The 15,238-nt window shown below is 47.4% G+C and overlaps 1 protein-coding gene across 1 annotated transcript in view; it reads left to right on the forward strand.

Annotated features, from left to right (window-relative positions):
• The window catches only part of CFAP97D1 (CFAP97 domain containing 1), a 28,717-nt gene extending 21,272 nt beyond the window's left edge, over positions 1-7,445 (forward strand). The window contains exons 6-7 of the mRNA XM_084807326.1: positions 2,527-2,579; positions 7,382-7,445. Coding sequence (XP_084663452.1) covers positions 2,527-2,579; positions 7,382-7,445 — 117 coding nt within the window. The remainder of the gene's footprint in view (positions 1-2,526; positions 2,580-7,381) is intronic.
• The last annotated feature ends 7,793 nt before the right edge of the window (positions 7,446-15,238 follow it).

Raw genomic sequence — 15,238 nt, forward strand, 5'->3', positions numbered from 1 at the left:
AGCTGGACTATAAGGAAGGCTGAGCGCCGAAGAATTGATGCTTTCGAACTGTGGTGCTGGAGAAGACCCTTACGAGTCCCCTGGACTGTAAGGAGGTCAAATCAGGCAATCCTAAAGGAAATCAACCTTGACTGCTCATTGGAAGGACAGATACTGAAACTGAAGCTCAAATATTTTGGCCAGCAAATGCGAAGAGAAAACTCCCTGGAAAAGACCCTGATGCTGGGAAAGACTGAAGGCAAAAGGAGAAGGGGATGGCAGAGGATGAGATGGCTAGATAGCATCACGGATGCAATGAATATGAACTTGAGCACGCTCCGGGAGAGAGCGGAGGACAGGAAGGCCTGGCGTGCTATGGTCCATGGGGTCACGAAGAGTCGGACTCGACTTAATGACTGAACAACAACAACAACACATTGTCAAAGAAGGCTATCCAACACTGTTTAACTACAAGCATTCCCTAAAGCTGAGTGTGTGAGTGTAAGGAAGTGAAGGCATGAGATATGATTACTTGCTTCCTTCAGGGAGAGAGCCACATGGCGCTTGTTGCAGAGGCAGAGGAAGACGGAAGAGGAAAGGGAGGGAGCAGGAAAAAGGAACTGACAAGACAAGGGGGATGAACAAGACAAGTGACTCTTGATGGAACACACTCTGTCGCCCCCTAGTGTCTGGAAGCATGCGGAGTTGTTCCTATTATCCTACACTTACCGGGTTTGTTGTGGACAGAAAGAGTTGGAAGACATGGGAGGGTTACAAGGGATGCTTCCAGGCAGCTAGACCTGGATCCCGAGGCCAAAGTCCAGAGCTCCCCAACTCAGGGGCCCCGCAAATCACCACCCAGAGAGTGGCAGTTGCTCAGGGCAGCAGAAGCAAACTCCAAGGTATTCCTGGAGTCAGGATGGTGCTATGATTTGAGAGATTAAAATGCAAAGCTACGGAAGCTCAGTATTTTTCCAATCAGGATTGGCAAATGGGCTTGTTGTTATTTTGACTTATCAGGAATGCAGGAGCAGTTATAAAGGATGGTGTGGGGCGAGGGGACAAAGAAATGGGACAAAGAGACAAAGGCTGGATCTACACTTACCGCCTTTTTTAGCTTCCAATGAGGTTTCACTGCCCACCTTTCACACTACGCAGTAGCCGCCTCGAATTGGAACCGGAATTTCCCACTTCCGTGCTCCCACTTTCAATAACCTAATATCCCAGTATTTCCCCTTAATGTGCTCTGATTTTCCGCCTTCACTACGATATCCAGTCGTAGTCCCCTCCCCCACCTGTCCATATGCGGCGGTATTTGTATTTCCCTCCTGTCCAATCACAGCTCCCGACGGCCCCATGTCTTCTTCCGGCTACCGATCGCATAGCTTCCTCAGCAGCCCCCATTTCCTCAGCAACAAGCAAAGGGCTAGATGTGTGCGTGCTTGTCTGATCTCGGAAGCTAAGCGGGGTCGGCCCCAGTCAGTAGTTGGATGGGCCACTGCCTGGGAATCAGGCTTCCTGCACTGAGCAGGGGGTTATTCTATCCCTTCAAATGAGTTTAAGTTTTACCCCCTCCTATCCCCCGCTCCGGATGTTTTTTTAAAAAAATTAAGGCGTTATCCTCGCAGAATTGGGGCTTCTCCGCAATGGTTTTTTTTTCTAAAAAAACCCTGATTCTGTGAGGATAACGCCTTAATTTTAAAAAAAAACAACAACATCTGGAGTGGGGGGATACGAGGGGGTAAAACAGTCTCATTTGAAGGGATAGAACAACGCCCTGCTCAATGCAGGAAGCCTGATTCCCAGGCGGTCGCCCATCCAACTACTGACCGGGGCCGACCCCGCTTAGCATCCGAGATCAGACAAGCGCGCGCAGGAAAACAGCAGGAAAACAGCACAGTGCTCGAGTGTGAACTGAGCATGAGCATTCGATGAAGCACTGCAACGGGGAAAATGGGTGAGTGTGAATAATCACGTTTTAATGCGAGAGCGTTTAACCCGACGGGACACCGAATTCATTGCGATGGCGAGCGAAATGTAGATCGGCCCAAAGAGGCAACAAAGCAGTTATAACAGATGGAGGGGACAAAGAGAAATGTTACTTGTGTGCTTCACCACTGAAATAATACACATGGCTGTCTAAAGCCCCCTGCCCCCCATGACCATTAGGTCCAGGGACTAAAATTACCTACCTGCACACTGGCTGGACCCTCTGTTAAATTCCATGAAATCAACAGGGTGATTGCATGGTAAAAGCTTTGTCCGCAAACACCCCCAACCTAAGGGGGCATTCTTGGTCAGTCAGGAGCAAGGGGTCACAGGGAAGGGTGCAGTCTATTAGGCATGTCAGTGTAATGTGGCTCTGGTTCCCCAGCAGCAGGAGTTTCACTACGTTTTTGTACCAGCTGGTGTTTCTGGATAGGCATTGTGTGTAGAAGGCATTTTGGCTGTTGAGCCTGAAGATCGGGAAGATCCCATAGGAGTTACCATCATGGCTAAATAGCATCACTGACTAACGTTTGGCCTTGGTCCTCTTCACCCCTGCAGAATTCGAGGAAGTATCTGAGGAACAGCACCTGTTTCCTAATCTCAAACCGCGAGTAAGTACAAAGCACCAGGCAGACCAAGTCATGGGGCGGGGGGTGCATTTGTGTATACAGATGTATGGGCAGGGGAGGGAGAGAAACCCTGTAGGACAGGGCTGTTAAACCTCTTCCAAATTCCATTTTGGAAAAGCTCTCAGGAGCCACATTCCATTGGTGAGTTGGGCAAACGGGACAGCCAAATTACCAAAAATACCAGCCTATTGTAGCTTAAGGGCGCAATCCTATGCATGTTTAGACAAAAAAAAAGTCCTACAACTCCCAACATCCCTCAGGCTGGAGGATGCTGGGAGTTGTAGAACTTTTCTCTCTCTAAGCATGCATAGGATTGTGGTATTGAAAAGGTATTTCAACCTTTTAGAATGGAGGGGAAGCTGCACAAAAGCCAGTTCATAGTCGTGGGAATGGGAGTGTGGCCAGAGAAAGGGACATCTGGGGAAACCTCAAGGGTTGGATTGGGGCCCCAGACAAGCTCAATTTGGCCCCCAGACCTGAGGTTCTGACGTCTGCTCTAGGAAAACCTTGCCATGTGCACCCACCCATATGAACCCTTTCATTTATTGACACTCGCAAAATTGGAGAGAGATAAATAAAAAGGTCAGCAATGAGTTTTCTCTCAAATGTTTAGCACCAGAAATGGCTGATCTTTCAGATATTTGTGGAGCGAACGCCTTCCACAGCGCAGAGAGACAGGTATGTGTGTATGCAGATCTCCTGGCCAAGGGCACAAAAGCCTATTGCGCGGAGGGCGGGGACAGATGCGAAACCATCCCCTGAAATGGGATAATGAATGCAGAACTGCCAAGTGCCCAGAGGCAACTAGCATTAGTTAAGGACAGGAAATGTCTTACTAGCACTTCCTGGAAGGCATTAGTGACTGCTTTAAGTTTCTATCTTTAGGTTCCTTTGATGTCCAATTCTAATTTCAGACACTGCTTTTTGATGGGGCAAAAATGCATTTTTTAATTGTATAAGTTTCAATGAGTAATCATACTGGGAGGGATCCAAATTTAAGCACACTGAGTGGCAGTTAGTCCTTAAGTTAGCCCCATTGATTTCAATGGGTGTGCTCGAAGTATGACTCAATCTGGATCCAACTCATCGTTCGACTGCCCCTCTATAGCAGGGCTGGGCAGCTTGTGGCCCTCCAAACTCCTAGGATCCCTCACCACTGGCTGTGCTGATGGAAGTTATAGGCCAAAATGTCTGGTGGGCCTCAGGTCGCCCACCCCTGCGCTATAGGCAGAGAGCTGTTATTATTTACCATGCCAGAGTGAACCACTGAAGAGGAATGCCCAGTTCTTCAGACACAGTCCCAGTGTCGGGGGAGAACGGAGTGTAAACATTTCCATTCCCCTTTCAGGTCTACAGCACCGTAGTCCGTGTCACAGCCCTCCGCATGAATCTGTGAGGTCAGAGTGGGGGATTCCCCTGTGAGCCCCTCCCGCTCCCAGTGAGGAACTCCTGAGGGAGCTCCATGCACAGAGAATGTTGAACTGGGGTGGGACAAAGAGGTCAGTGGCTGTGGCAGTGGAGGCTGGTGGCGCTGATTCCGGTGGGGCTGTGATTCCATTCTGGGTTTCAGTCAGAACCAGGAACTATCCAAGGTGCTGAACCCTATCCCTGAAATAGGTTCAGCACCTTGGATATCTCCTTTAGAGATCTGGCTGGTTCTGACTGAAACCCAGATGGAATCACTGCCCCAGCAAAATCGGAGCCACCAGCCTCCACTGGTGTCACGATTCCTTTAGCCCTCACTTCACTTCAAATGCCCAAACATACACAGATGAGAGGCTTCAGTCTGCAGCTTTTAATCTATTACTTCACAGGGTTATACAGATGCAAATTTTCAGAGAAACTCTCCATCTACAAGGAATGCCTTTGGGGATCCAAATGGAATTTACGAGAGTTGCCCACCTTTTGAAGAGGGAGGCGGTTTCACTAGCCTAACTTAAGGGGGGGAGGTCACCTTCTTCTCATGAGGTCTTTAAGTGCAGTTTCTCACGCAAGGCCAATCGGGTAGACCGTCTAAGTTCCGCCCCTGTCTTCTCTCTCTTTGCTCTGCACCTGTGCCTGGCATCTATTAGGTCTATCTCCTGTTCGCTGCCTCTCACGGGGGTAGGAGGTGAGGAGGCACCCTCAAGCTCAACCATCTGTACATTTGTAACCTGAGAAGCCGGCCTACTCATATCTGGACTAGCCTGGGAAAACAACTCCCCCATGTCTGATGGTTCTCCTTCAGAATCTGAACTGCTATCCCATTCCCTGTGCTCAGAAACACCCGACAACTGGGCTGTGCCCATGCCCACCAATGTCATCCAGCCCGCTGAGTGCCGGGGGGTGGGGGGCGGGAACCAGGCCTCTACCATGAAAGTGTTCTGTATCCCTGTTTTACTGGAAGGCTCTGAAGCACAGTGGGAAAGGTGAGCATGACCTGCTCTGAGGCATCAAGGCGTAGAACTGGGAGAACTGCTACTGGGAGAAGCAGCAGGTTGACCCCTGCTGCTACAGGAGTCATCCCATGAAGCTGATTGGTGGGAGATTCAGGACAGATAAAAGGAAGGACTTCTTCACACAGCGCATATTCAAACTATAGAATTCGCTACCACAGGATGTAGTGATGACCACCTATTTGGATGGCTTTAAAAATTCCTAGAGGACAAATTCCTGGAGGAGGAGACTATCAATGGCTACTGGTCCTGATAGCTGTGTGCTACCTCCAGTACCAGAGGTGGTGGGCCTGTGTACACCAGTTGCTGGGAAACATGGTTGGGAGGGTGCTGTTGTGCTCATGCCCTGCTTGACAGCTGGTTGGCCACTCTGTGAACAGAATGCTAGACTGGATGGACCCTTGGTCTGATCCAGCTGGGTTCTTCATATGTTCTTACATTCTAAGCTTCCAGGCAGTGCTCAGCCTCAGATGGGCAAAGGAGACCCCCAGTCAGACCTTCAACGGTGCCGGCTCTCTCCAGCATGAGCCTTGCTTTGAGCTCATACGCCTGCAGCTTGTAGACCAATGGCTCTGACTCAAGGACTAGTTTTTGTTTTGTTCTTTAACACTTCAGGCTGGCCTCCAAGCCCCACTGCCGCTTGGCCCGAGCACTTGTTGGCCCTCAGAGCTTTTATCCTTAATTCTGTCAAGAAATGGGCCAAATGCCATAGAGCCATCTTTGCTTCGACTACGAAGAACGCATGGCGCATAGCAAAGTGTGGCTCACTGGTTTAGATAGTTTACTCTCGCTGCATTTGTCACTCCGGTGTTTCTGGTTCAAATCCTGTGTCTCCCCCTCCCAGCTGAGGGAAGAATCAGGGCCTATATCTCTGGATGTTTGGGGGGCTCGATTGGCTCAATGATAGCTCAGTCAGTGGTATCGCTCTATGGCAGAGTGCTTGCTTTGCAGGCAGAGGTCGGGGCCAAAGGCAAAAAGGGCAGGGTCAAAAATACCACCCTACTGTAGCTTAAAGCTCCTCCTCCCAGTAACTAAACCTTAGAAGAGGCATTTCCGCCTTTTAAACTGGAGGGAGACAAAAGCTAGGAAACCAACAAATGGTTGGCAGTATGGGGAATGGGGTTGGAGCCAGGCGAAGGCTACATCGTCATCTGGGGAACCCTGGATGGCCAAACGGGGACCCCCAAGAGGGCTGGATGTTGCCCATGGGTCTAAGGTTCTGCACCCCTGAACTAAGGGATCTTAGGGAGTGCAATCGAGGGGATATTCTGCCTGAGCTTGGAGAACTGCTGCCAGAGTTCACTGGACTGGACGGACCAACGGACTGACCCAACGTAAGGCAGGTTTTTCTTGTGTTGGCATAATCCTTCACTTGAGGCTGCACTCATGTGGATACAGGCTCAAGTCAAATCTGCTGGTGTGACACAGGGCTTCTTCACAGGGAGCTTTTATCCCTCTGTTCAGATTGGTTACTCACAGACGTTTGCAGGTCCTTTAGATGGTGTCGTCAACCTCTCACACTAAATGGCCTTTATTCCATTGTTTAAAAGATCAGAGATAATGAGATATCAAATTACAGTGTTTGAGTTCCGCTTGAGTTCCCTCATGAAAAAGGAAAAGCCACAGTAAGAGGAGCTACACCACAGCGCCATCTAGCAGCTGTATAATGAAATGTATGGAAGTCTCAGATAAGGGAGAAAAGGATGAGGAAAAGGGGGGGAAGCATGTGTAAAGGGAGTCTGTCGTAACCCTGCATTTAAAATAGAAGCAGAAAGCCCCGTTTTAAATGCACGATTTTAGGGTGGTGTGGAGATGCTCACAGTGGCAGTCAGGGTACTCGCTTTAGAGGGGACAAAGGCTTGTACAGATGTGGCATGTTTTAAATCAACATTTCCCATCCTGGTGCCCTCCAGATGTTTTGTACTTCAACTCCCATCAGACCCAGCCAGCATGGCTAATGGTCAGGAATTCTGGGAGTTGTACTTCAAAATATCAAGAGGGCATTAGGTTGGAAAAGGCTGTTTTAAATGACACAAGGGCCTGTTTCTTCCCACACAACAGGCCTATGGAGGCTCAAACAAGCCTGCCTGGAAGTCTCGGCTATAAGCTGGGAATACTCTTCCAGCTCCTTCATCATGTCAGTTACATGGGGACTAGTTGTGGATGTGGGAAATCCGCTTCCTTTTGTTTGACGTAAACCTGCCTCTAAAGACAGGCTCTAGGACTAGGCGCTGGTGAGGGGAGCCATGGCCCAACATAAGCCCAACAAAGCAAAATGAGGGGTCCATGTTTCCCTGGCAACGCCACTAGGCCTTCCTTTCTAACATTGCCCCTTCTCCTTTCTTGCAGGAAGCTAGGCTGTGCGAGGAATAACAAGTCATTTGGGGCTGCTCAAAACATTAGAGTCAGTTGACGGCGCCGTCAACAACTGGCTGATATCTTCTGTTAGGATTTTCAAATAAAACATGAGGTGTTGAAATGATGGCTCTTTCTTGCTTCCCTCATGAAAAGTTCACAAGCACTAAGTCATGCTCAATGCATACATACTTTCCTTAGGATTGTGTTCAAATTCAGGAACAGAATGTTCAGTTTGTGTCACAGTCTTCCTCTCCACGAGAAGGCAAAAGCTTTGCAACAGTCAACAAAACACCTGCTGCCAAATATCTTTCCCATATGTTGTGGTTATGAGATATTATACTTCCTTTTTCTAAAAACTGAAGTTTGATAGTACATAAACCAGCCTTCCTCAACTTGTGGCCCTCCAGATGTTTTGGTCTAAAACTCCTATCAATCTTCACCATTGGCCATGCTGGCTGGGAGTGATGGGAGTTGCAGTCCAGCACATCTGGAGGGCACCACCAGATTGGAAAAGGCTGAAGTAAGACTGCCTATTGTCTCTCTTTCTGCATGAGCTTGGGCCAGGTCTGGAGATACATCTCCCCCAATCCAGCCCATCATGTGCAATTGCACCTGTCCTCCTCATCCACCATACTATCCCCTGCACATCCACATGGGGATGGAACTTCTGCTCAACTCCATAGCATCTTTGCCTTGGGGTGCTGCAAGGTTCCATCTTGTCCCCCATGAGGTCTCACATCTACATGAAACCACTAAGTGAGGTCATTTGGGAGTTTGGAGTGCATTGTCATCAGTACACAGATGACACACAGATCTGTTTCTCCTTCTCTTCAGAACCAGGGGGCCATCTACACGGCACCGCTTTCAGTGTTCACCTTGTCGTAACTGCACGGCATTGTAGCTGCGAATTAGCTTCTGCTGAGGTACATGCACGATTTTACTGTGGACTTCTCCAGCGGAAAAATCCACTGTGCCATTAAAGCAAAGTAAACTGCAGCAGTCATGCTGCGTTTTTAGCCATTATATTTAAATGTGCAGCTGCACAGCCATGTGAGGATGAGGGTGCGACGCTTCAGATTTAAGCGGCTGTTTTGTATTTTAGGGGTTCTTTTGTGTCTGTCCGTTCCTCTTTGGTAAGATGTGGGTAGTCTGCTCCTTTGTTACCATGCCAACTGTTTGTACACAATCACAGCGGCAGTCCTCCAGCCCCACACTCTTGTGATGGTTAGCACATGTGAAGGGGCATGCCCACATGAGAGGTGCGTGCCTACCCATCATGCCAAAATGGATCCCTCTGAGTTTCAGGTGCAGCTCTGTTACTGCGCAACTGCAAAGGAACAGGGAGGAATGGGGAGGAGTGAAAAAGCATCACACAGTGACACAATCACTAAGCACGCCTACTCCATGCCCACCGTAAACTGCGAAGTCAGTTCGAGGAAGGGACAGACAGCTCAGCAACCACAGTAAAGCCGCAGCAAGCTAAAAAATCGCAGCAAGACTAGGGATGTTCGAAGTGGAGCGGAGGCAGCGGATGCAATGACTCAGCGGACGGACTCGGCCGGCGCCAACTAGGGTCCATCCAGGACGAAGTTCGCAGGGTGGCGGGGGGGATGGTCCGTTCCACCATGGACTCTGGGGGGCCGGATTCCAAAGAATCTGGCCTCATTGGAGCCCATGGCAGAATTCTCCGCCACCCCTAAGCAAGATGCCTCCACGGAAATCCACATTTCCCATGTGAAAACCCCGATTTGGCTGCGAAGTGGCGACTGCATCGTATGTCCTGAAGGTCCTTGGACCACAGCAGCCCCAAAGTAAATGGCTCACGTAGATCCCAGGTCCCAGGTGAGACTGTGGGGGGGATGGGCTGTAGCTTGGCCACAGTAATGGACTGGATGAGGGCTAAGAAACTGAAGTTCAGTCCAGATGAGACAGAGGCACTGCTAATGGCTGGTTCCTTGACTGGATGAGTGGGATTCAACGTGTTCTAGAAGGGGTTGCACTCCCCCTGAAAGTTCAGGTGCATAGTTTGGAGGTACTCCTGGATCCAGCACTGTCATTCAAGGCTCAAGTGGTCTCTGTGGTTCGGAGCACCTTTTACGAGCTTCAACTGGTATCCCAACTATGACCCTATGAAGAGGTGGAGAGCTTAGCAATTCATGCCCTGGTAACCTCCCATTTGGATTACTGTAATCTGTTGTATGTGGGGCTGCCTTTGAAGACAGTCTGGAAACTTCAGCTAATGCAAAATATGGCTGTGAGAATTCTAACTGGGACCCGGTGCTATGGTCATATTTAACTGGTCATCTCTCGTCTGCACTGGCTCCCAATTAATTTCCAGGCCTAACTGGAAGTGCTGGTTTTGACTTATAAAGCAATACATAGCTTGGGACCCCACTACCTGATGGAATGCCTCCTCCCATATGTACCTGCCCATATTTTAGGGTCATCCACAGAAGTCCTCTTTCAAATGCCCCCTCATTCTGAGGCTCAAGAGGGTGGGAACAAAAGAAGACTTTTTCGGTGGTGGCCTCCCAGATCTGGAATGCTCTCCCAAAAGAACCTCACCTGGCATCCACACTGCTCTTTTTGGCTCCAAGCTAAGACTTTCCTGTTCTCCCAGACTTTTAAAATCTTTGATGCTGTTTAGGCTGCAATCCTATGCGCACTTTCCTGGATTTAAGCCCCACTGAACACAATGGGGCTTACTTCTGAGTAGACATGCATAGGATTACACCGTTCAATGTTTTACAACATTTTTTTCGTATTTTTGTGTTATTATCCTAGTTCCTGCAATCTGGATTTACCTCGTATACCTGATATTGTATTTTTTGCTGTGTTCGTTTTATATTGTTGATTTTATCTGTAGTATTAATATTATTGTAAAATACCTAGGGACATTTATTTTTATGCGGCATTTAATAAATCTGAAAATGGCCTGTGAGCATAACAGTCACACAGGCCAAAGTCATGTGGTCAATCCTCTGCAAAAAAAAAATCCAGAAACTGACCATGCGATATTGGGGAATGCATGTTCAATTTTATGTGCAGAGCACACCCTGCATGCATGTGCTAGGAAGACAGAGATGTGGGGCAGGCGTGCCAGGGTAGGTGACTAAAGTGTAAGAGGCAAAAGACTCATGCGGAGTCTGACCAAACATGACCTAGAGCCTTTTTGATGCCATGGCATTGGTGGTAGTGAACCCTGTTTTTCTTCTCCAGCATTGTATCCAAATATCATCAAGCCCAGGAGTAGGCAACTAGTGGCCCTCCAGATATTTGGGCCTACAACTGCCATCAGCCCTAGCCAGCATAGCCAATGGTGAGGGATGATGAGAGTTGTAGGCCAAAACATCTGGACACCATAAGTTGCCCACCCCTGATATAGCTGAATTATTTTAAGTTATTGGAGAGCTTCTGCAAGGTTCTGCTCAACTTGGGATGAGAATTCTGCAGTTTGCTGTCGTGCATTTGCCAGATTCTTTGCATAAAATTATTCCTATCCAGCCTGAATTGGATGCCACAGCTGCAATGGTCTAGGTCAGAAATGGCCTTCCCACCCTCTTAACCAGCCTTCCCCAATGTGGTGTCTTCCAGATGTGCTAGACTGCAACTCCTATCAACGCCAGACAGCATAAACTTACTGAAATATGGAACAAGGATGGAAGAAGGATGTCATTTCACTGTACAGAGTGTGGGTGGGTGGGGTGGGGAAGAGGATGATATTAAAGTGAAGCAAGCCAAGATGGCTCAAGCAAAATGAGCTTTACTGGTGGTATTTCAGAGAAGAAAAAAACATGCACACAAGCTCATTGCTAGCAGCCAGCAAAATTGCCTTAGGATGCAATCTTATACACACTTATCTGAGAGGAAGCTCATTGAATTCAGTGGGACTTGCTGCCAAGTAGACACATACAGGGTTACACTGCACTTATTAAAGCAGTTCAGCACAGCAACTGGAAAGTATAAGGTTTGTTCCTTGCTCTCCACAGACTGCATTAGGGCAGTGTGAACTGTGGACATGTTCATGTTCCACTTAAGGCCCAGACCCTAGTTTTCTCACAGAAAATGTGCCAATTCTCCTTTCCATTACATTGCACCATGGGTAAGAACTGAAAGCACAGAACTTTACACAAATGTTTATATGACCATCTGTCTGCATACCGGGTAGCTCAATAATCATTTGTGTTTTAAGCATATATGGCTGAATATGGCACATTCCCCATGTTGGAATAGTCCTTTTTCACTGTTAAATCCTTCACAGGTTGTTCTGCCTTCTTCTCCAGTGGCAGCCCTCTTTGCCTAAAGCATGCACAGTCTGGTCTCGGAGAACACTCCTACTACGGAGAAATAAAGAGTGAGTGTTTTCACAGAAGGCAGCCAATGTGCACGAGGAAGCGAATACTGAAAGAGCTCCCACTATATAGCAGCACCTACCAAGCGATGGAACACAAGCAGGTCAACAAACACCAACCAAAGGAATGGGGGAAGCATTCATGGGTACTAAACCAGAGAGAAACAGGAACTGAAATATGGAGCAACAGTTGGGAAAGGATTGTCAGAAAGGACGCATAAATATAGCTCTGCAGCTCTCATCCAGATAGTCTGCCACAGAAAAACAACCATATACATTGAGAGCATAAACTCAAATAGACGCTATGTATTGCTCCATTTATATCACAAAGCAAATCATTCACGAAAGGAATACAGCAGTGATTTAATTTTCCAGCTTTCTGCCTTCAAAGAGCCTTTTCTGGATCAATTTGTCTATTGAGTAACACCTTGAGCCCCTGCTGTAAAATCCCTATGTGCTTCCAAGGACCTTTGGACACATTCTAAGGGCCAAACTACACATTCACTTGATATGCAGCATGCAGTTACATATCTTGTTTTCCCTCAATGAATTACAACAGGGGTTTGGGGTGAATTTTACTTGCAATACAGCACAAGGCGAAGGGAGACTTATCTCTTCCCTCCCTGGCCCAATCAAAATGACACCCACCCACCCACCCCCTGCACGTGGCTAGAATGCGTAGATCAGCCTTCCCCAAAATGGAGCCCTTCAGATGTTTTGGATGACAATTTCCATCAGGCCCAGCCAGCAGGGCTGATGCTCAGTAATAATGGGAGTTGTAGCTCAAAACATCTGGTGGGCACCAGGTTGGAGAAGACTAGCTCACATTAGAAAGTCATCATTGGTGCCAATGGGGACTTTTTATCTAAGTCAGGCGTGGGCAACTTGTTGCCCTCCAGATGTTGCTGAACTGCACCTCCCATCAGTCACAGCCAGTCAGTCAAATTTATTTGCTAAAAAACACTGGTCATCACAATCATACAACATAATCAAATTGAAAGATACATTTTAAGACAGAGGAGTCCCACCATATCGAACCCCATTTTGTATAATGAATTTGAATCTAATCTGTTGGGTTGCAAAGACAGAGACCTCAGACGTAATAATTTATCCCTGTCACCCAAGAAAGAACAAATCTTCTCCCTACTGTTTAAAAAAGGAATTCTCACAAGAATCCCCTTCAGAAACCTATTCCTAGGGGAATTATACTGATCAGAATACAATACATAATGGACATTGTCTGTCACCTCTTTCTGGCCACAAATACATGCACAGCAGCTTAGCTGGCACAGCCAGTACTGAGGGATGATGGGAGTTGCAATCCAACAACATCTGGAGAGCCACACGTTGCCCACCCTTGATCTAAGCAGTGGGAGAGTTCACTCCAATCAAGCAGGGTAAAGAAGTCTTCCCCCATCATGTGCCTGTAATTAATGCAGGGAAAACAAGATACATTGTTTGTATGTAGCTACAACGTAGCTACAAGCTACATTATCAAGCGACTAACTAATTTGGCCCTAAGACACACCCTCAATTTATGCAGGGTTCTGGCCAGGCCTGTCAGGCTTCACCATCTGCCCCCATCAAGAGAGAGCATATCCTACAACACAGCCCAATCTCCCCTGCTGAAGATTGGCAAAGGTGGGCTTTCAGGAAGGCTTGTCTGCTATTATCGACCTTCTCACTGAGGAGCCCCTGATAAACTTCAAGTGGAGCCCAGAGTTCCCCCAAACACAATTTTAAAACCACTGGACTAAATAACAAGAACACGAAGAGCTCCAGTTTTAAAATGGCAGGGTTGCGATCTAGGCTTTGGCTGAGACACCTAACAGCCCCAGGAAGACTTGGTGTAAAGTCTTCCTCAGTGGGAATTATTTTTAAAGAGAAATACACACAGAAAAATATTAACATTGGAACATAAAATTAGTGTGGATTTTCTAGGAGGAAAACAACCACAAACAGGGTACGTGCAGGGCTGCGTGTCCTCACATGACCCACACTCCCAGCAACCACCACCCCCAACCATCCCCAAAGCAACTTTGACCAGGTTCACACAACCCAACAACACAGAGTACGGGCCGAGTATGGGTTGTCACTGAATTGTGGCTTGTTGTTGAATTGTGGCTTGTTGTTATTGTGTGAAGCCAACCATCCTAACAACCCAAGACTTGTTAAACATGAACAACCCAGCATTCACTACCTAACAATAAACCATGGGTTCTCTTCTGTGCCAACCCCTCCCCAACCCCACATTCTGCAATGACAATTAGGCAAATCCAGATAATTCGCTTGTATATGTTTATGTTACATACATTAGTTTGCTTCTAGGATCCTTTTTTTTTTTTAAAAAAAAGTGGAATTACAATGATGCTGGTTACTAGTTCCCAGGTTCCTTATTTGCGTGAAACTCTCCTGAATCTCTGTGTCTGTACGATTTAGGGTGGCCCAAAACTCAGTTTGTGGTGCACAGGACCAGGTCCTGCTTTTTTTTCTACTTGTTTTGGCTATTATTGGCACGGTGTGCCATGCATGACAGTATCCTGCACATACAGAAAGCTTTGGGCTGGACTGAATTCAACACCATATTGTATAGGACATTCTGCTGGACATGTGGGTGTATGATTTGGGGTGGCTTAAAGCTTAATTTGGGGTGCAAAGGACCTTATTTGTCATCGTCACCTGAGGTCAACACACATTAATGTGTTTTGCATAAAAATGACTGGTTTGATTTGAGAGAATTGTTGTTTATCTTCAAGGGGAAAATCCTCCGGTCATGGAGATACAGGATATGAAAGAGCCCTAAGCTTATTTTGGGGTGCAAGAACATTGACATTTTAGGTCCTTATTCAGTTTACTGATTGAGCTTTCTTTCAAAGTTTTGCACAATTTAAAAGCTGGAAACTAGTAACCAAGTTCAGCGTCATGGAATTACATGGCAAACACTGGAGATATAGAAAGACTGGGAAGAGTATGGAGATTGGTAATAGGTTGATTGTAGAGCTCAGGGGCTGTGGGATTTCAGATGCACCCTCTCCTCAATCTCTAGAATAGCCATGTGCACTTTTAACTTGATCTACCCAGGCCAGGGGTAGGCAGCTAGTGGCCCACCAGATGTTTTGGCCTACAGCTCCCATCAGCCCTAGCCAGCATCGCCAGTGGTGAGGGATGATGAGGGTTGTAGGCCAAACCATCTGGAGGGCCACTAGCTGCCCACCCTTGACCCATTCCAACCCAAAAGTCCCAAATATTTTCTATAACCCTAAGAACTAGAAACTTGTTTGTATTTTCGTTTTTTAAATTAAAGGCTATGAATTTCCAGATCCTGAACTCTGTACCTAATTCTACGTTGCATAGTAAATTCATGGATGTGCCAGATGGCCAAAGGCCTGGATGCTGGATTTGTGCTCCCTACTGCCAAGAGATCTTTTCTGCAAAACCCACAGCTAATGCAGTCACACTTGAGCTGGGTTTTCTTGTCAATTCCCTCTCAGTATCCC

Source organism: Heloderma suspectum, chromosome 6, assembly GCF_057233095.1.
Source record: "Heloderma suspectum isolate Gila_16-S chromosome 6, 16-S_ref, whole genome shotgun sequence".
Classification (NCBI taxonomy): domain Eukaryota; kingdom Metazoa; phylum Chordata; class Lepidosauria; order Squamata; family Helodermatidae; genus Heloderma; species Heloderma suspectum.